Genomic DNA, 22,184 nt, shown 5'->3' with positions numbered 1-22,184 from the left:
TTCAGTTCCATATATTGAAAATAATTCCTCTGAGACTTCTCTGACCAATGGGATTATTTTAAAATGTGTTGTATAGGGGTTGGCCCTATAGCATAGTAGGTTGAGCCTCTGCCTGCAGCACTATCATCCCATATGACTGCAGGTGCATGTCCTAGCTTTTCCACTTCTGATCTAGCTCCCTGCTTGTGGCCTGGGAAAGCAGCAGAGGATGGCTCAAGTCCTTGGGCCCCTGCACCTGTGTGAGAGATGCATTGGAGGCTTCTAGCTCCAGGCTTTCGATCAGCTCAGCTCTGACTGTTATGGTCATTTGGGGAGTGAATCAGTGAATGGAAGAGCTTGCTGTCTCTCATCTCTGTAATGATGCCTTTCATATAAAAATTAGAAAAAAATAACTCTTCAAAGAAAAAAGATATTATTTAATTTCAAATCATTGCAGGACTTTAATTTTTTTTTTTAAAAAAAGGTTTATTTATTTTTACTGGAAAGTCAGATATACAGAGAGGAGGAGAGACAGAGAGGAAGGTCTTCCATCTGCTGATTCACTCTCCAAGTGGCCACAACAGCCATAGCTGAGGTGATTCAAATCCAGGAGCCTGGAGCTTCCTCCGGGTCTTCCACATGGTTGTAGGGTCCCAGTCCTCCACTGCCTTCCTAGGCTACAAGCAGTAAGCTGGATGGGAAGTGGGGTCACTGAGACATAACCAGGCATACAAATGGGATCGTGGCGTGTGCAAGGCGAGGATCACAGCGGGCCCTGAAGGGCTTTAATTTTTAAAAGATTTATGTATTTATTTGCTTGAGAGGCAGAGCAATAGGAACAGAGGGAAAAAGAAAGAATCAATCTTCCATCTGCTGGTTCCACTCCCCACATGTCTTCAGCAGCTAGGTGTGGGTCAGGCCAAAATCAAGTTTGGAACTCTATCCTGATTTTCCATATGGGAGGAAGGGGCCTAAATACTTGAGTCATCCTTCACTGCCTTCCCAGGTGCATCAGTAGGAAGCTGGATTGGAAGAGTAGTAGCTGGGGCTTAAACTGGTACTCTGATAATGGGATGTTGGCATTACAAGTCATGGTTTAGCACACTGTAAAACAATATCAGCCCCAGGATTTTCCTGATTGACTTTATAATTTGATTCCGTGATGATCAGCGAATGTGTTGTGATTTCAATGCTTTTAAATTTGTTGAGGTTGGTTTTTATGAAGTGTGCTATTTTGATGAGTATTTCTTGGCTGCTTGAAAATAATGTCTTTTGTGTTTTTGAATGGAATGAGGTAAGTAATCGAAAAGAGTGGGTAGATATGTATAGTCTTCAAATACATGTTGAATATAATTAACTTTTTCTTTCTTTTTTAAAGAATTGCTCCTGCTTTACTAAGACAGGCATCATATGGCACCATTAAAATTGGGATTTACCAAAGCTTGAAGCGATTATTTGTAGAACGTTTAGAAGGTCAGTGTACTTGCTCGTTTTTGAGGTGCTACTTTAAAGGTATTGTTGAAATCACTCTTAGAAGTGTGCATCATGAGATGCCTGCAAGGACAAAGTGAGTTTGTATTGACTTTGGATAAATCTTTGTGGAAGTGATACAGGGATTAAACTTGTCCTTTATCCTATTGAGAATTTTTTTAAAAAAAGGGCTTCTGGCCATCCCAGAGGAACCGTTGTTCAGAAAATAAGTGCTATTCACATGAAGAAGAGGACTTGAACTTACAAGTCATTTTCCAGCTGCCAATTTTGATACGCTTTTGTTAGGATAATTTTAGGCCATTAGAGTCTAGGTTTTGCTGTACAGGTAGCCACCTGGCCCTCAGTCAGCATTGTCATTTGTCTTTCTATTTGCTGCCGCAGCATTTCCAGCCCGATCCTGTATTTAATGATTATTTACTGCAGGCCTGGGGCTGTTGGATGTTTGGGGACAGCTGAAGAGCCTTCGGTTAGTAATGTCCTTTGAATCACTTTTTTGTTCTCCTGAAATCAGCTTTTTCTGGACCTTCTTCTTTGGAAATCATGGAGGATTCCTTTCTTCTTTTTTTCTAAAATATCTTCCTTTCCTAAATTCTTCACTTGGGCTTACTTAGTCTTTATTTGTAGGCTCTTCATGGTGGGAGGAGTGTGAAGATTGACTTTTCGCTGCAAAACTCTTCTCTGGGGTTTTGGTTTTTTTTTTTTTTTTCTCTATGTGTGTATATCGGGGGAGGGGAATTAGTTTTAATTTATTGCTTTTCCACATTTGACTACAGTCATCTTCTGTAAATAAATAGCGGGTAAAAGAGATCTAAGGCCTATCAAAATTAATATTTAGATAACTTTTTCTGTTAGGTAGATTTTATGCTTTTAATATTCAATTCCTGAACCTCTAGAGATGATGATTATGCAAAAGAAGGGAAAAAAAACATTTAAAAAATCTGTTCTTAAAATGTTTGAGATGGTTAAAGGGGAAATAGCACATTCTGAATTCATGTGGGGTATTGACATATGCCAGTGAGCTTCAGAGAATCATTTTTAAAATCAATAATGATTTACATTTTCTGATTTTTATATATTTCATATATATATTTTTATATATGTTTGGGATCTAGAAATATTTGAGTTTATTTTTTGTATGCTTTGTAGCTTATTTCTAAAGTCTGAAGGTTCCTTTTTGCTGTATTTTCAGAAACTGGCACCTAATTCAACATAATTTCCTTTTTTATTTTTTTTTTTCCATTTTGCAGATGAAACTCTTCTAATCAATATGATCTGTGGGGTAGTGTCAGGAGTGATATCTTCTGCTATAGCCAACCCCACTGATGTTCTGAAGGTAAGAACGATGTATGCAGTGTGGTTTGAAGAGAAAATGGCCTTTGGACTAGATTTGGGTTCTGATTGGCACTCCTGCCCAGCAGCTGTAAAAGCTTAAGAAAGTCACTGTACTGTTTCAGTTTCACTCAGTTACTGTCTAGTGAAGATAATGTAGTGCTTACAGCGTAGCTTTATTGCAGATCCGAGACAATGTGTGTAGACTGCCTGCTGTTGTGCTTGATAGTAGATGTTAACAAACAGTAGTCAATTTACCATAATAGACTTGAATTTGTTGGTCTTCAAATCAGGGTATGAAGCATCTGTTGGATCCTTACAAGGGCTTTGCAGTTTGACGGATCTCTAAACTTTCCAGATCTCTAAATTTTCATTTGTAGCCTTTTGTCGAACTAGTCTGAGAATGAAAATGTGTTTAGAAATACCCTTTCTCCACTTTACAAAGCAGAAGACATATCCCAAACCATTCCAAATCTCAGTATGGTATATCTTAATATATCCATCAAACAGTTTAAACCAACATACACTTTTTGGGTAAAGGCTTCTTTAATAATTAGTTGGGGTACAGTAAATCTCTATTGTCTTTCCCTGTATTATCCATAATTTCTGTTAAGGGTGAGATTTGGCTTTCAAAAAATCAATAGTGAAAGTATTCTTAATTCAGAACTTGAATATTATAGGTTAGTGGTGCTGGTTTGCTAAGCATATAATTGGATTTCTTTAACGTTTTAGCAAATCACTGAGTGAAATACTTATTGTAAAGACAATCTTTATCTCACTTAATTTCATAATGTAGTAAATTTTAACCTTAAATTTATGATTAATTAAGAACATTAAGTGTATATAAGAGGATTTCAAATTTTTAAAAATTATTTTATAGTGAATAAGATGATGCATACTTTTTGGAACATTGGTGAAACCACAAATGGCTAAGTTAATGAAGAAGGGATCAGTTATAATTTAGTTTTGAGAATGAAAGCATAACTTGAAAAATAACTATGAATGAAACCACTGATGGATGATGGAGACACAGGAAAGACATGAAATAATTTTTTGAACTAAAGTGAGATTAATTGTGCTATAAACTTTTCATATCACTTTAGATTTGCAGAATATTTATTTAGGAGAAGACTCAACTGTATCCTAAAACTATAGGATATTTGCAGTATAATTATACTTGTTAGTGATTTTCAAGAGTAGTAATACTTCACTCTCCAAGACTTTCTTTCTTAGCTCTTATAATCCTAAATCACCCACATTATTCACTTCCATTTCCTGTCCTTCTGTCCCACAAAATTACAAGCCTTGACCAGTGCTACAGTTTACCCTCTCCTTTCTTATACCTCTGTACGACCGAAGGTCTGGGGCCCAGCATGTTGACTCAGTTGGCTGATTCTCCCTTTGCAAGTGCCTAGGTTCCTTGTGGGTGCCAGTTCTTGTCCCACCTGCTGAACTTCCCATCCAGCTCCCTGCTTGTGGTCTGGGATGAAAGTGGAGGATGACCCAAAGCCTTGGGACCCTGCACTTGTGTGGGAGACCTGGAAGAGGCTCCTGGCTTCAGGTGTTTGCCTTTGTGTCTCCTCGGTGTAAATCTGCCTTTCTAATAAAAATAAATAAATCTTACAAAAAAAAAAAAAAGATTGAAGATCTGGGAGTGGGGAAAATCTTCGACTTTGTGCCAATGAGATTTGTAATTGGGCTATTCATTCCTTTCATTTATCCTTAAACAGTTCATTCTCTTATCCTCAAAGATATTTTAAACCATCAAGCTTTCTTTTTAGCTCCTTACTTCTATCGCCCCCAGAAGCAAAGCCCGCCCCCCCTTACACCTTGCCTTCTACCTCTGAACTTTCTTTTGTTTCTATACTTCAGTTAGAAGCTTGTTGGGCATGTATGCCCATGCTAGCAGTGGCTCTCAAAACGTCACTGCCTTTTTTGCTTATCCAGACTTCACAAAATAGCCCTCACCTTCCACCTTTTCCTTATAATTTGCTATAAGCGTTCCTGCTGCTTCATTGAAACTCCTCTCCCCCATAGTGCACATTTTTCAGTCCGGTAGACATAATTCGAATCTCACTTAATTGGTTTTGAGTAATCATTTCTACTTGAATTTCTCCTTTTTTTTTTTTTAAGATTTGTTTATTTTTAATGGAAAGTCAGATATACAAAGAGGAGGAGAGACAGAGAGGAAGATCTTCCGTCTGATGATTCACTCTCTAAGCGGCCGCAATGACCACAGCTGAGCCAATCCAAAGCCAGGAGCCTGGAGCCTCCTCCAAGTCTCCCACGCGGGTACAGGATCCCAAGGCTTTGGGCCGTCCTTGACTGCTTTCCCAGGCCACAAGCAGGGAGCTGGATGGGAAGTGGGGCTGCCTGGATTAGAAACGGTGCCCATATGGGATCCTGGCACATAAAGGTGAGGTCTTTAGCTGCTCGGCTACTGCACCAGGCCCAAATTTCTCCTTTTCTTTTGATATCACAATTTTTAGATCTTCTAATCTTTAAAATCTTGTTTTGTTTGGAGGTTGTTGCTTTTTTAAAATGCATTTATTTATTTTTTTGAAAAGGCATACATACAGAGAGAAAGAGAGAGGGTCCCAAGGCTTTGGGCTGTCCTCGACTGCTTTTGCAGGCCACAAACAGGCAGGTAGATGGGAAGTGGATCAGCTGGGACGCGAACTGGCACCTGTATGGGATCCCGGTGAATGCAAGGCGAGGATTTAGCTACTAGGCTATTGCCTACAATATTCTACAAATATTTCTTTTTCCTATTTCAACCTTTATCTTCAGTTCTTTTCTCCTCTCTAATCTCTCTTTGGCCATTTTCCTTCTCAATACCTCGGGGTATAGGCTAGGCTGCTGTAACATAGAAACTTAAATATACAACCTCACACAAGATGCAAGGTTTTTTCCTCTCCCAGGTAACAGTTTAGAGGAGATGTTCTTGCTTAGAAGAGCATAAGTAGTGCATGCAGTTATCCAGGACCTGGGGGCCTTTGCTTTTGCTATACCAAATCCTAGGGCAGGGGTTAGCAAGCTTTTGTCTATGGGCCAAATCTGGCACGATGCAAATATAGTATATTGGGACACAATCACCCCACTGCATTCGTTTCTGTATTGCTTATGGTTGCTTCCTTGGCAGAACAGAGTGGTTGTGTCAAAGGCCATAAGCTCAGAAAAGTCTAAATTGTGCTGTCTGGCCTTTTACATTAAAAAAAAGTTTGGACTTTGTGTTATGAAATTGTTTACTTTCTATTATTTTTAAAGGTTTATTTATTTATTTGAAAGAGAGAGAGAGAGAGAGGGAGAGAGTGGGAGACACAGAGAAAGAGAGAGAGATCGATCTTCCTTCTGCTGGTTCACTCCCAAATGACTGCAATAGCCAGAGCTGGGCTGGCCCAAAGCCAGGAGCGGAGAGCTTCTTCTGGGTCTCCCATAAAGATTCAGGGGCCCAAGCACTTGAACCATCTTCCACTGCTTTTCCAGGCATATATCCAGTGAGCTGGATCAAAAGTGGGGCAGCAGAACTGGAACTGGCAACTATGGGGGATGCTGACACTGCAGAAGGAGGCCACAGCACCGGCTATTATCATAGATTTTTTGAAAAGATTTATTTATTTTTATTGGACAGTCAGCTGCACAAAAAGGAGGAGAGGCAGAGGAAGATTCTCCGTCCACTGATTCACTCCCCAAGTGGCTGCAACAGCTGGAGCTGAGCCAGTCAGGAGACAGGAGCCTCCTGTGGGTCCCCCTTGGCAGTGCAGGGTCCCAAGGCTTTGGGCCATCCTCAACACTGCTTTCCCGTGCCACAAGCAGGGAGCTGGATGGGAAGTGGGACTGCTGGGACACTAACCAGCACCCACATCGGATCCTGGCACACGCAAGGAGAGGACTGTAGTCTCTAGCTACTGTGCCGGGTCCACTTATGATATGGTTTTAATCTGCATGGTTGAAGTTGGGCTACCATCATCCTTGAATTACAGTTCATATGAGGACAAAGTAAGGGAAAAGAGTTTTCTTTTGTTTAAAGCACAGTGATTCACTAAGAGAAAGTACAGTTGAAGATCCAAGAAACATCAAACCGAATAGTAAGAAGCTCAGAGCCCCTTAGAGCACAATTCATAAAGTATGCAGTGCAGAAGTTTTGAATTTTAATAAAGATAGATTTGTTTATTTAAAAGGAAGACAGAAAGAACGAGAGAGAGCAATTGAGATCTTCCCCTCATTGGTTTACTCTCCAAATACCAACAACAGGCAGGAGTGTCCCAGGTCAAAGTGACATGCCAGAAACTCAGTCCAGGTCTTTTAACTTGGGAGGCAGAGCAGTACTCTGCAGATTCCAAGGAGTACATTAGCAGGAAGCTGGCATGGAATTCAGCTGAGGTGGGATTCTGTCCTCGGGACTCTGATGTGTGATGTTAGTGACTCTTTTATCTTAACTCTTCACTACAACAATCATCCCTAAACATGTAGTTTTTGATCAGCAATTAAAAAAATAACAAAAATATATGGTAGCATAGTATGATGAATATCTTTGTATGCATCACCTAGATTCAAAGGCTACATTTTTCTATGCGCACTTCATTTATTTCTACTTTTCTGAATTATATTAAAGTATACCCCACACACTGCCATCTTACTCCCAATTCTTTGATATGGGTTTCATAAAAGGAATGCTTTATTTTTTATTCAGATTTATTTATTTACTTGAAAGACAGAGTTATGGAGTGAGGTTGTCCATCAGCTGCTGATTCATTCCCCCAAAGGCTACAACAGTTGGAGCTGAACCAATCTGAAGTCAAGAGCTTCCTCCAGGACTCCTTGTGGATACAGGGGCCTAAGCACTTGGACCATCTTCTGCCTTCCCAGGCACATTAGTAGGGAGCTGGATCAGAAGTGGAGGAGCCACGGCCTCGAACTGGTGCCCATATGGGATATAGGCAGTGCAGCCAGCAGCTTTATTCAATACACTGTGGTGCTGGCCTCAGGAATACTTCTTATATAATCAGAGTGCCACTGTTACACCTAATAAAATGGATATGAATTCATTGATAACATCTGATACTCAGTCTGTGTTCAAATTTCTAGCTTGTCATGTATGTTTTACAGTTGACTCAAAAATCCAAAATCTATACATTGTAGTTGGTACTTACATGGTTAGGTACCTTTTACTCTGCAGCAGGGGTGAGTAATGACCATCATTCGTTGTGGCCTTGCCAAAACAACTGTAAGTAGGTTTTGAAATTTATTATATCTAGGGCCAGCACTGTAGTATATAGCAAGCTAAGCCTCCATCTGCAATACCAGTATCCCAGGTAGGCGTGGGTGTGTATTTGGACAGTGAAGCACTAGATAGAAGATCTCTGTCTCTGTCATTCTGCCTTTATATAAATAAATAAATCTTTGAAAAAAGAATTGATCAGTGGGTTCAGGTTCCTATTTTGCAAAAAATTTTGTACTGGCCCTTCATCTCGTAGTTTTTTATCCATTGGTGACCATCACTTGAATCATTTATTTCTGATTGTGAAGAGTGATTTTCAAATTCTTTCACTGCTCCTAGCCTTTTTTGAATGGAAGAACTTTTCTTTAGTAAGTAGGGCTATTTGATTATCCTGGGAAATGTGAAATTTCCTTCAAAGCAAAAGACAGGGAGGTTTCAGTCATCTCCATTCATGTTCCATTCTGAAAATCTTAGTTGCCTGGTTATGTCTAACATCTGCCAGGATGCTAGATATGCAGTTATGCAATTTCCAGCAGGGAAACTGTGTACCGAACTGAAGCTCTGTTTTATTATTGAAGACAGTAAGTGGTGGAGCGCAATTACTCAACCCCCCAGATAGCTGCAATAGCCAGGGCTGGGCCAGGTCTTTTTTTCTGTGCTTATGGATATTTTAATTTTTTTAATGTTTTTATATGTTTACTTGAAAGGCAGAGCGAGAGAGAAGGAGGAAGAGAGAAAGAGAGAACACAAGTGCAAGTGTGTGTGTGTGTGTGTGTGTGAGAGAGAGAGAGAGAGAGAGAGAGAGAGAGAGAGAGATATTCCATTTAGTGATTCACTCCCCACATGGCCACAATGGCCAGTGCTGGACCAGACTGAAGCCAGGAACCTGGAATTCCATCTGGATCTCCCCCATTGGTGGCAGGGGCTCAAGCTCTTTGGCTACCTCCTGCTGCATTCTCTGGCACATTAAATGCTGCAAGATCAAAAATAGCTCATGTGGGATGTCTGTGTTGCACGTGGCATCTTAACCCAATGTGCTACAATGCCAGCTGCTAGTGAATTCTTTTTTTTTTTTTAAAGATTTATTTATTTTATTGGAAAGTCAGATATACAGAGAGAAGGAGAGACAGAGAGGAAGATCTTCCATCTGATGATTCACTCCCCAAGTGATTGCAATGGTCGATGCTATGCCAATCTGAAGCCAGGAGCCAGGAACTTCTTCTGGGTCTCCCACATGGGTGCAGGGTCCCAAGGCTTTGGGCCGTTCTGGACTGCTTTCCCAGGCCACAAGCAGGGAGCTGGATGGGAAGTGGAGCTGCCAGGGCTTAGGACCAGTGCCCTCATGGGATCCCGGGGTGTTCAAGGCGAGGACTTGAGCCACTAGGCCACGGCGCCGGGCCCAGTGAATTATTTCTGATGCTGAATAATTGTTTTTACTATTTCTTAATTGTTTTTCTAACACCAGAAATTACACTTTGGTATGGAGAATGTGATGCCTATGGAAATCATATTTATAAAATCTGTTTTGGCAGAAACTACATTCTCTATATAGTTTAGCTGATTGATTTTATTGTGAGAGCAGAAATCTTTGTGATAATTCCCAAATATTGTTTCTGGAATTTTAAATGAGTGAGACATCTTATTTGGTTCTCTGTCAAAATAAAGTGTGCTTCTTTCAGATCCGGATGCAGGCTCAAGGAAGCTTGTTCCAAGGGAGCATGATTGGCAGCTTCATTGACATATACCAGCAAGAAGGCACTAGGGGTCTGTGGAGGGTGAGTGCTTTTTCCTGTTCTTTTCTTAGAATGTGCGAAGAATGCTTTTTCTCTATGAGGTCATAAAATTGTGAATTATAACATGTGAAATAAGATGCTCCAGGTCACCCATGAGAGGAGCAGCACCTGCCATTGGTCTTCATTTCTCCATATTGTGTACATGAGAAAAGTTGAGATAGCCATGTTGGTTTGTTCAAATTCAAAGTACATTTGGTTCTATGTATTTTTCGTCAGTCTTATGCTAACAAAGCAATATATGTCTGTGATAGTTTCAGTAATGCCTACCTTTAAAAGTTGTTACATAACTTTTTTAATTTATAAAAAGTGAGTGATGAACTATACATTATTTAGTAGATACAAAAAGCTGGAAAAGAAAAAAAAATTGAGTAGTATTAGCATCTAGAGATAATCACTTTCAACATTTTGTCATGCAAATGGTCATTTAAAAATTAATGGAAAATCGGGCCTGGCAGTGTGGCTTAGCAGCTAAAGTCCTCGCCTTAAACGTGCCAGGATCCCATACAGGCGCCAGTTCTAATCCTGGCAGCTCCACTTCCCATCCAGCTGCTTGTGGCCTGGGAAAGAAGTGGAAGATGGCCCAAAGCCTTGGGACCCTGCACCCGTGTGGGAGACCTGGAGGAGGTTCCTGGCTCCCGGCTTGGGATCGGCTTGGAATCGGTGCAGCACCAGCTGTTGCCGTCACTTGGGGAGTGAATAATTGGACGGAAGATCTTCCTCTCTGTCTTTCTTCCTTTCTGTATATCTGACTTTGTAATAAAAAAAAAAAGTAAATCTTTTAAAAAATTAATGGAAAATGCTGGCCATTGCGGTCGCTTGGGGAGTGACCCCCCCAAAGATCATCTTTAAAAAAAATTTATATTTATTGGAAAGACAGCTGTAGAGAGGAGGAGAGACAGAGAGGAAAATTTTTCCGTCTGTTGACCCAAGCTGATGCAGTGGCTGAAGCTGTGCCGATCCAACACCAGGAGCCCAGAGCTTCTTTTAGGTCTTGCATGTTGTGGGTGTAAGCCCCAAGGCTTTGGGCTATTCTTTTTTTTTTTTTTTAAAGATTTATTTATTTATTGGAAAGTCAGATACACAGAGAGGATGAGAGACAGAGAGAAAGATCTTTCATCCGGTGGTTCACTCCCCAAATGGCCACAACGGCCAGAGCTGAGCTGATCTGTAGCCAGGAGCCAGGACTTCTTCTCGGTCTCCCACACGGGTGCAGGGTCCCAAGACTTTGGGCCGTCCTGGACTGCTTTCCCAGGCCACAAGCAGGGAGCTGGATGGGAAGTGGAGCTGCAAGAATTAGAACTGGCGCCCACATAGGATCCCTGCACGTTCAAGGCGAGGACTTTTAGCCACTAGGCCACGGCGCCGGGCCCTAGACTATTCTTGACTGCTTTCCCAGGCCACAAGCAGGGAGCTGGGTGGGAAGCGGGGCTGCTGGGATTAGAACTGGTGCCCATATGAGATCCTGGCATGTGCAAGGCAAGGACTCCAGCCATACTAGGTCCAGAAGATTATCTGTCACAGCACAAAGTGGGGAGAGGCACTTGCATTAGGGGATGGCATGATGACATAGTAAATCCTCTCCTTGTGTCAAAGCATTGCATTTAGGCATTGGTGCTAGTCCCAGCTACTCCACTTCTCATCTAGTGCTCTGCTAATTGGCCTGAGAAAGCAGCAGAGGCTGCACCCAGGTGTGTGGCAGATCCAAGTGAAGTTCCTGGCTCTTGGCTCTGGATGGGCCTTCAGACCTGACAGTCAGAAGATCAAGAACTAGTACTGGCACATCAGGTGCCATTTTGTACAGTGTGGCAAAGGCTCTTAAGACTGCAGGGACAGGGCCCAGCGGCGTGGCCTAGCGGCTCAAGTCCTCGCCTTGAACGCGCCTGGATCCCATGTATCGCCAGTTCTAATCCTGGCAGCTCCACTTCCCATCCAGCTCCCTGCTTGTGGCCTGGGAAAGCAGTCCAGGATGGCCCAAAGCCTTGGGACCCTGCACCTGTGTGGGAGGCCCGGAGGAAGTTCCTGGCTCCTGGCTTCAGATTGGCATAGCATCAGCCGTTGCGCTCACTTGGGGAGTGAATCATCAGATGGAAGATCTTCCTCTCTGTCTCTCATCCTCTCTGTATATCTGACTTTCCAATAAAATAAATAAATCTTAAAAAAAAAAAGGCTGCAGGGACAACAGTGAGCTATGCTTGTTCTGAAGTGGGAGTGAACTCACTGAGCTCAGTGCATTGCACTAGTCCCACAGGGAAAATAATACTGACTATTGCATCGTATGGGTTAAAATAGCTCCCTGTGGCCCTCAGATCTAACAACCAACAGGTTCCAGCAAGATCAGCACCACCAACAATCTAGTTCTATAGGACACCTGGTGTCTCCCTAGCCCTCGGAACTGCTCCAACCAGAAGTGGGAGAAAGGTTGTATGGACAACAGTGCAGCCTCAGCACAGTATCACAGGAGGTGGAGAGTGATGAGCCAGGAGCTGGGGCTATGGAGAACATAGTGGAAATCTAACATACGACCTAGACCTGGAACTTGCTGGAGGGAGTGGCACAATAGGGTGCAAACAAAGAGCCGTGTACCAACTACAATAAGTAAAATCAAACTGTAGACCTGTGGATGACAGAGCTTAGAAACCTGCCCCAAGGACAAGACTCTGCTAACCAGAAGTACAATGACCAAGAACAAAAGAAGAGACAGAGGCACAATGAACATTACTGAAGACTCCTGTAAAGGAGCAAAACCCTTTGCCAGCTTCAGAGTTAACTGAGGAATACATCGAGAAAATAGGGGACACAGAATTGAAAACATTTGTTATAAAGCTTCTTATCGACCAGAAGCAGGTAACACAAGAGTTCAAGAAATTTAGGGAATATGTAACACAGGAAATTAATAAAATTAAAGCTGATGTATCAAAAATGAAGAATACAGTGGAGCAAATTAAAAATACAGTGGAGTTTCTAAAATAGAATGATGGAGGCAGAATGAAGAATCTCAGAATTGGAGGATATTTCCTGTTACCAAGGGGAAATAAACAAAAAGCTGGAAGCAGACAGAGCTAGATCAAGTTAAAAGTATTGAAGAACGGAAAGACACTATTAAAAGGTCAAATATAAGAGCTATGGGAGTCCCCGAAGGTGCAGAAAGAAGCTGGGTTTAAAAATGTATTCAATGAAATAATAAGGGAAAATTTCCCTAATCTAGAGAAAGGATTAGAAAACAACATCCAGGAGGGACACAGAACTCCCAGCAGGCTTGACCAAAAGCGATCTTCACCACGGCACATGATAATCAAGCTCTCTTCAATCGAACATAAGGAAAGATCCTTAAATGTGCTCGTGAAAAAAAGCAATGGACATACATAAGGGAATGACAATTAAATTCTCAGGAGATCTCTCACAGGAAACCCTATAGGCCAGAAGAGATGGAGTGATGCATTCCAGATTTTAAAAGCAAAAAAATGTCGACCCAGGATAACGTGTCCAGCAAAACTTTCCTTTGTCTTCGAAAATGAAATAAAATTCTTCCACAGTAAAAAATTTAAAGAATTTGCTTCTTCCAAACCTGCCCTGAAAATGATACTTCAAGATGTTCTCCCGAGAAGAGGAATAGCACCAAACAAAACCAAAGGCAAATGTGAATAATATCCCAGTAAAATGACAAGACTAAATCAATTTGCAGCCCATTGCTAAAATGACAGGACCAAATTGCCACCCATTCATATTAACCTCGAATGCAAATTGCTTAAACTCATCAATCAAACATCATAGATAAGTAGACTCGATTAAAAAAACAAAACCCATCTATTTGTTGCCTACAGAATGAATATCTCACCAACAAAGATCAGTGGAAACTATGTGTCATGGATTTTGATGTGTTTTATTTAGTTTCATCTCTTCAAAATACCTTCTTAGATTTCTCACTGACTCATAGATCATACAGTAGCATCATTTTCTTCAAGAAGGTTCTTGATTTTCTTTTTTATTTCTTCAGTGACACATTAGTCATTCAGTTGATTTTGTATTGTGGCTTTTCATTTAAGGGGATGTAGAACAATTGTGTAATGCTGACTATCATATCCAGATGTGGGGATACAATGCGGTATGCATCTCTAGTTTCAGACAAAAATGGACTCCCATTGAAATTGTTTACTATATCTTGACAATAGGATGCTGGACTCTCTGCCATTGTCCATGCCCGCAATAATGTACATATGACTGTGTATGAAGAACTACACTATAGTAATAATAGGAAATCAGGGGAAATAGGGGAAATCAGTGGGGGGGGGGTGCATTGGGGAGGAGGTAAGGAAAATTCCAGGGCCTATGGAACTGTTTCATAAAAGCCAATAATAATAAAAATGTAAATAAATAAATAAATAAATAGTTTGCCTTTGTGGATACACCATATGCATTTTCTTATATCATTAATATTCATAAAAATGAGGTTGTTAATGCTGGCACACTGCCTTTTTGCATGAAGCGAGGTAGGGGCATTGTGCTAGTGAGTGGAACCTGTGCATGTCATCGCCGGAGGACTCACCAGGAAAGCACTGCTCGTCCCTGGCCTCTTGCTTCCTGCTTCCTGTTTGTGCTGGCACACCAGTGGGTGTCCTGCACATCCTAAATGTGTGTGAGAATTACACTTGGAATTTCTCTCCCCATGGCTGTTTGTTTTCTGATTTAATTATTTGATTGTATTACAACTTTTCTGGGATAATTCACATACCATTACATTTGCCATCTTTGAAGTGTACGATTGATTTCTAGTACATTCTCCTACCATTATCAGCACTAGGTTCAGTTCCTGTTCGTCAGCAGAATGAAAACCCCCTGTCCTTCAGTGCGGACTTACCATTTCCCCCAACCTGTCAAACCTTAGAAAACTTCTACTCTGTCTCTGTTTGCCTAGTCTGGATATGTCCTCCCCCGGGAATCCTCAGCACGAGGTCCTGTGCCTGGCTTCTCCCATTGAGCAGACTTTCAGGGTTCATCTGTGTTGTGATGTGTTCCAGTACTTCATTTCTTTCCATGGCTGAGTGATATTTCTGTACCTTGAATATATCACATTTTACTTATCCTTGCATCAGTTAATGTGCATTTGGGCCATTCGGAACGATGGGACTGTGCCAGGTGATGCTGCTGTGAACGCTGTTGTATGCGTGTACATGTTCACGAAGCTTTTCCATGCTCCTGGGTATATGCCATGGGGTGAAATGGCATGGGCATGAGGTAAGCCCATTTTGGCTTTTTAAAAAGGATTTTTTTTAATTTGAAAGGCAGAGCAGCATACAGAGAGATATCTGTGGCATCAACAGCTGAGGCTCATCATCCAGGCTGCAGCCAGAAGATCAGAACTCCATCCAGGCCTCCCACATAGGTTGAGGGGCTCAAGCACTTAGGCCATCTTCTACCAGTTGTTCGCACTAACAGGGAGCTGAACCAGAAGTGGCACAGCCAAGAGTCAGACCGGGGTTCTGATTTGGAAAGTCAGTGTTGCAAGCAGAGGCTTAACTTACTGCGCCGCCACACCAAGCCCTGTTTTAGCCTTTTGAAGAGGTGCTAAATTGCTTTCCACAGTGGCTGCCTCGTTTTACATTTCCATCAACAGGGAATGAGGATTTTAATTTCGCTAAACCCTCAGCAGTACTCACATGTACTTAAAACATATATGTTATAGCCGTCCTGGTACGATGAAATGGTCTGCCATTGTGGCTTTGATGTGTGTGTCCCTAGTGATCTTTTTTAAAAAGTTTTATTTATTTTTATTGGAAAGTGAGATAAACAGGGAGGAGGAGAGACAGAGCGGAAGATCTTTCATCTGCTGATTCACTCTCCAAGTGGCTGCAGTGGTTGGAGCTGAGCTGATCAGAAGCCAGGAGCTTGTTCTAGGTCTCCCATGCGGGTACAGGCTCCTAAGGCTTTGGGTCATCCTCAACACTGCAGGCAGGGAGCAGGGCTGCTGGGATTAGAACTGGTGCTCATATGGGATCCCAGCGCATGCAAGGCGAGGATTTTAGCTGCTAGGCTACTGCACCAGACCCCTCCCTAGTGATCTTGAGCAGCTTTTCATGGGCTAGTTGGCCATTTGTGTATTTCTGGGGAAAGTGTCTTTGTATGTTTTGTCCATCTTTTAATTGGATTGTTAAGAGCTTTTTCTGTGTTTTGGGTACTATTCCCCTATCTGAATGGTTTGCAAATATTTTTCTGCCATTATGTAAGTTGTCTCTTTCTTGATGTCTTTTGAATAAGATCTTTAAGTCCAATTTAGCTATTGTTTTTTTAATTTCTTTTTGTTCTTTGGATGTGAAACCAGTGACAGCTTCTGATACAACATGGGAGTTAGAGATTTATAAATAGGTGTGCCAGTATTAGTCATTGATTTGTAAGAATGTCCCCCTATTTTAGACTTGGATTTTCCTGACACATTGCAACTCTGGACCTGTATGCTGTTTGCTTTAAGATTGATGTCACTCCTTTTGTATTTCCTTTGTGTCTGATGTCACTTGTGTTTTGCAGGGTGTGGTTCCAACTGCTCAGCGTGCTGCCATCGTCGTGGGAGTAGAGCTACCTGTCTACGACATTACCAAGAAACACTTAATACTGTCAGGAGTGATGGGGGACACAATTTTAACTCATTTTATGTAAGTAAGAATAGGTTGTGCTGATACTGTATTCCCAAGGTTTGAACACACAAAAAGCCTCTTTCACTGCAGTCCTCAGCTGGACTTGATAACTGGTATGTATAATCTAAATACCTTTTTTTTCTCTCCTAGGACCAGCATTTCATGCCTTCTGTGCTCTTTATATCTCGTAGAGAATTCACATGCTCTGAGCACTTGGGTATTTTGCAACAATGTCTTATACAAGATTTTCATTCATTCATAATTAGTCTCTATATCTAATAAGCACATATGTTATTCGCTTTAATTTTGCATCAGAAAGTAAACATTTCTCAGTAAGAATCAGAGAAAGCAAAGTGTAATTTAATGGGGATCTCTGAAATCAAAGAGCAGTTTTTGGCCAAAGACTATTAGTAATCTCATATATATATATATATATATATATATATATATATATATATTTATTTATTTATTTATCTTGCCACCTTCATGGTATTTTGCTACTCAGTGTATTTGGCATGTGATACTTGTAGTGTACAAAAAATTTTATTTAAGTACTAGACAGTGCGTAACACCTCCTGCTTAGGGATTTGTTCAGCTTAAAACCTGCCTCTTAACAAATAGGCCAGGTTTCACATTGAAAGCTGAAGGAATAACGTTTGAATGATGTCTCTTAAGAAAAGCTTTCCTTTCTCTTTAGATTGCAGTGCAAGAGCAAGTAAGGGCTTTTAGCTAATGAACCTAAGTTAGTGTATGTTTGTATTTGGTCCAGTTTCGGTTTAAGAGGGCTGGAGGTGTAAGTGGGGACAGTCCATCTTAAAAGTGTTCGTCTTTAGATCCAGCTTTACGTGTGGCTTGGCTGGGGCTCTGGCATCCAATCCAGTTGATGTTGTGAGAACTCGCATGATGAACCAGAGGGCGATTGTGGGCCATGTGGACCTCTACAAGGGTACCTTGGATGGTATTTTGAAGGTATGCACACTGTGGATTTGAGTTATATGTCTAATTTTCTTTCAGGTCTCAGACTTTCTTTCAACCTTTAGTTGCTATATGTCATTCTGAAGGTGAAGGAAGCATTGTGAGTATTTTCAAGTAGCCGCTCGTAGTCAGTCTCAGAAAAGCTGTCTCCTAGGGAATCTGCTGCTTATGCTCAGTGGTCCTTGATGTCCTCATTCCAGTTTGAGTGCTTGAGAATATAGGGTGCTTTGTATTAGTAGCACCATGGAGAATTAGTAGTAGAAAAGACTTAACATACTCCATATTTGTCCACTTAGACAAGACAGAGACTAAAAAACCTGGTATTTAACAACAAAGGCTGGTACTTGGTTTTAGTTTAGGGTTTTGTTATTGTTGACACTTTGAAAGTTTCCACTGTTAGGATTGTGGAAAGGTGAATTTTGTTATTTCCTGTATCACATCAGCGCTGGTGATATTATTACTACTGCAGGGACAATTTGGGGTTAAAATATGATGCTGCCATATAGTGTCTCTGTTCTTTTTTCATTTCAGTTAGCAACTGTTTATCATACATCAGGTAGCATCTGAGTACTAGCAGAGAAATAATAGTTATTACAAAAGTGCTATAGGTATACAAACAGATAATCAGTAAAACCCAGCAGTTGTGTGGGAGGAAAGTTTAGCTTATTTTGGAGGATAGGCTCCCTATAGGTGGGCGGTGACATTCTGAACCATATAATGCCTCACGTCTGTTGAGTGCTTTATTGTGTGTCAGGAATTGTTCTAAAGAGACTTCCATGTTTTCATTCATTCAATCTTCACCGTTATCCTATAGTGAGCTAGATACTGAAGCACTGAGAATGTGAGTAACCTGCCCAAGGTTTTGCAACTAGCAAGTAGGAGAGGAGAGATTTAAACTCAAGACTGTTTGGCTTCAAACAGACTTAACTTCTATGTTATAACAACTTCTTTATGTGTAGCCAGATATTTCCACTGCGTGTTCCTCATGCAGATCGAGTTATGATGTGTTAAACATGTTCAAAGGTGTGAAAGAAGGCTAGTATGTCTAAATGTGGTATGGAATAAAGTACAAAATGAAATTGGAGAGAGGCAAGGACCAAATCAGATAGGATCCTGTAGACCACTGTAGAGAATTTGCCATTAGAATGATATCCATTGGAAGCCACTTGGGATTGTTAAGCAGGAGAGTGATACAACCAGATTTATAATTTTCTACATTGTTCTGGCTGGTAGGTAGAATTCCAAACCAGTTAGTGTGTTGTGGTGGTTCAGGTAAGAGATGATGGGATTGGATTGTACTTCTGAAATACCCTGTTGTTTAACAGTCCATGAATCTGGGTCATCCACACCTGGACTTGGATTTTCACAATTTCCAGCATCAGTTTTTGTCTGAGTTCTTCAGCATTTGCTTGAAGATCCTTTGGGGGTAATCGAATTACCTCAGTGCTTCCATAAGTAATATTCTTAGCATGTCACTGTTGGATGCACAAAATAGTAAGGTTAATTATGTCTGGTGTTCTTAGTCTATAGGATAGGAAAAGAGATATTTACAAATCTGGCTTTTCTTATGACTGGTCCAAATACATCTACTATGAAAAGTGATAGGCTTCGCTTCAGTAGAGGAGAAGTAAAAAGATGTCTAACAAAATGTCGCACACATTGTAGTCACTTAACAGATATTTCTGTATTATGTAAGAACAGCTTCTGCTGGTTGAGTTGAGCACATGCCAGCCACAGGTTTATGAACTCTGGAATGCATAATTTGCCATTTAATTATTATAACCACTCAATTGATGTGTATCGGACACCATAGAATGAAATAGGAAAGCGAGAGTCAGAGCAGTTTGCATTGTTCCCCATGTAATGGTCCAGGCCATCACATGAAGTAGGCCAGAGTGTTAGACACAGTCTACAATGATTGAGGAGACTCAGAGTAGGATAGAGACTTGACCAATTCCTTTTATCCCTTTCTCTTCTTTGGTTTTCTTTGTAGTGCTTACCATTTCTGTATTTAACACACATCATTTTTTGTATTTACTTGTCCACCCCACCAGAATATATAGTCTATGAGGGCAGAGATTAAGTCATTTATTGCTGTGTAACAGATCACTCCAGAACTCAGTGCCTTAAAGCAAACATTACCTTGCAGTTTCTGTGGGCTATCATTCACATGTTAGCTAGGGCTACAGCCATCTAAAGTCTTGACTGGGGCTAAGTTCTCTCCTTCAAAGCTCAGTCCCATGACTGTCTTCGAGAGGCTTCAGATCCTTGTTACACAGACCTGTCTTTCTAACATCCAAGAGAGACAAAGGCAGATGCAAGGCATCTTGCAAGGCAAGAGAGAAAAAGGCAGATAGGTAAAGGACCTTTTATAAACTAGCAATGGCAGTGATATAAATCCACTCTAGATGATACAGGCCAATCCTGAAACACTGTGGAATGGGGGCTACACAAAGGCTGAACATGTGGACATGGGTTCACGAGAGCCTTCTTGGAGGCTCACGTTCATAGGCACTACCTCTGTTAGCTTCCCAGTGTCAAGAGGGGTGCCTCGGTAGGTGCTCAGTAAATATTTGCTAAGTGGGTAGGTGGACGTAGATTACGTGTGAATTCAAAAGTTATCTTTAGAACAGTGGCCATTTACGGAGCTGTATGTTGCTGAAGTGAGAGGTGAAAGATTGTCACATGTGAAGAGAATGGAGAATTCACTCTGTGTTTGGTTATATCTCCCTCAGATGTGGAAACACGAGGGCTTTTTTGCGCTCTATAAAGGATTTTGGCCAAACTGGCTTCGACTTGGACCCTGGAACATCATTGTATCCTTTCAGAATGTGAGATTGAAGGAAGTCCTTAAATCTTCAGGTGATTCTAGGTGGAATGGGGTGCTGATTTTGATTATTTATGTTCTTTTAGTCAGGTGAGAAATTTGGGTGTTGCAGTGGTGAACACTGAGGATGGGACTTTCAGTGGAGGCTAATACAAGGTAAAAGGGATAGAAAAAGTAGGTCATACGGTCCTCTTTAAAGCAAAATGGCAACAAACACACCCAATCAGAAGGGGCAAAGACATTTTTAGAAAGCCTAGTGAGAAGTGCCCACAGGAATGCCATGCTAGTTTTCTTACCACTGACTAAAAGACTGCAATAGCCAGGAAGAAACAAAAGGACAGAAATTAGAGTGAAGAAATGTACAAATAAGGCTCTTACTTATGAGTAAATGTCCCTCCTTTGGCTGTGTTTGAGTGCCTGCTGTGCATTGAGCCCTATGCAGAATGTCAAGTGTGGTGACATGTTATCCAATGGTAAGTATTGCAGAGTTGCAAAGCAATTCTCCACGTTTGTAGGGTCTGTAGGGCTGAGGGCAAAAATTTCTCGCTCCCTCTTTGGAATTGTTTTGATCAGCTAATGTCCTGCCTGCCCCTGAAAACTATACTTGGGTTTTGATCTGTTTATATTGCCTCATGCCAGCAATAAAAATGGACACATGGTAGTCACTCAGTGCATGCTTGGTTGAGCAGGTGTTTTTGAAAAGAACTGTAAAGTAAGTACAGGGTAGGATAGCACAGGCCAAGTGCCTTCATTTACGAGGATGCTGCGTTCAGTTGTGGAACTGGGTTTAGCTTTGGGTGTGCACCCAGTGATCTTCCTTGACTTACTCTTCAGTTTTTTATTACATATGAGCAGCTCAAGAGGCTTCAAATCTAAGGACTAAATTATCTGTGAGCCCAGCCCTGCCAGCCTTTCTACTGTTTTCTTCCACTGTGTTCTAATGTATTTTGACAAAGCTCTAAAAGTTTACTGAACCATTTGGTCTCCCAAGGACCTTCTGGTAGAAGAACACCAGGGTCCAAAGTTGTATGTGTGTTTGTGTTACCATGTTAACTTCTCCTACAGAGGAAGTGTTAACATTGCAATTCTGGCCCCAGATTGGTATCTTCTGTGAAGATGGATACTGATGGGTGACATTTAAAATTGCCTTCTTTCCAAATGTGGGTTAAATGGAGTTGGTGAGCCCCAACCATGGGCTAGAGCAGAAGGCATAGGCCAAGGCAGCTATTGCCATGTATGTTATGGACCTCAGTTCTCATTAAAGTATTTATTGGCATCATTTTGACTTTGTCTTCATTTACTTTTTTCCCCCTTTGCCTGTTTTTGTTGTTGTTGTTGTTGCATTCTACAGAAAATGATAAACAGAAGGGAACTATGAGATTGGACTCTTAAAACACACATTACAAATAATATACAAATAAATTATATACAGATAAATTATTCATTTGGAAGTTGTTGCAGATAAGATGCTTAAAAAAGAATCTTGCAGGCAAAACGTTCTGCCTACTTTCTAATACTTAGAATAGTGCCTGTACATTGTAGGCACTCAAATATTTGTGGAGTGCATGGCTCATCTTTATCAATTTATTCATTTGTTCTACACACATTGATTATGTGTCTTTTATATCTTAGAACCTGGGAATATGAAAGCCTGTGTGATGTGGTCTCTGTTTCCAAGCTCACATTATAGCAAGACAACAGATCTGTAAGTAGCTAACTGTAGTCAGACCTAAGTACTCTGTAGGAGAGGAACAGAGTGCTATCAGGGCACAGAGGATGAGCAGCCTTACCTAGACTGGTTACCAAAGGCAGTAGAGTTGGGGGTGACAACTGAACTGAATCAAAGGAAGGATGGATGTTCCCTCCCAGTAGAACCGAGTATTATGCATGTTAACTAATGTAAAACAACACTTATCATTCTAGAAACATACCAAATAGTTTCA

General features: G+C 41.1%; 1 protein-coding gene across 3 annotated transcripts in view; it reads left to right on the top strand.

The window, feature by feature from the left end:
- SLC25A14 (solute carrier family 25 member 14) overlaps nucleotides 1-21,518 on the top strand; it is a 33,836-nt gene extending 12,318 nt beyond the window's left edge. For all 3 annotated transcript variants that reach the window (XM_040999809.1, XM_040999810.1, XM_040999811.1), the window contains exons 4-10: nucleotides 1,358-1,452; nucleotides 2,718-2,803; nucleotides 9,700-9,795; nucleotides 16,333-16,457; nucleotides 17,273-17,408; nucleotides 20,150-20,230; nucleotides 21,076-21,518. In XM_040999809.1, coding sequence (XP_040855743.1) covers nucleotides 1,358-1,452; nucleotides 2,718-2,803; nucleotides 9,700-9,795; nucleotides 16,333-16,457; nucleotides 17,273-17,408; nucleotides 20,150-20,230; nucleotides 21,076-21,117 — 661 coding nt within the window. In that variant the 3' untranslated portion in view covers nucleotides 21,118-21,518. The remainder of the gene's footprint in view (nucleotides 1-1,357; nucleotides 1,453-2,717; nucleotides 2,804-9,699; nucleotides 9,796-16,332; nucleotides 16,458-17,272; nucleotides 17,409-20,149; nucleotides 20,231-21,075) is intronic.
- The last annotated feature ends 666 nt before the right edge of the window (nucleotides 21,519-22,184 follow it).

Source organism: Ochotona curzoniae, unplaced genomic scaffold (genome assembly GCF_017591425.1).
Source record: "Ochotona curzoniae isolate NIBS_2020 unplaced genomic scaffold, NIBS_Ocur_1.0 scaffold_1852, whole genome shotgun sequence".
Lineage (NCBI taxonomy): Eukaryota > Metazoa > Chordata > Mammalia > Lagomorpha > Ochotonidae > Ochotona > Ochotona curzoniae.
This window is presented reverse-complemented; position numbering and strand designations above follow the sequence as displayed.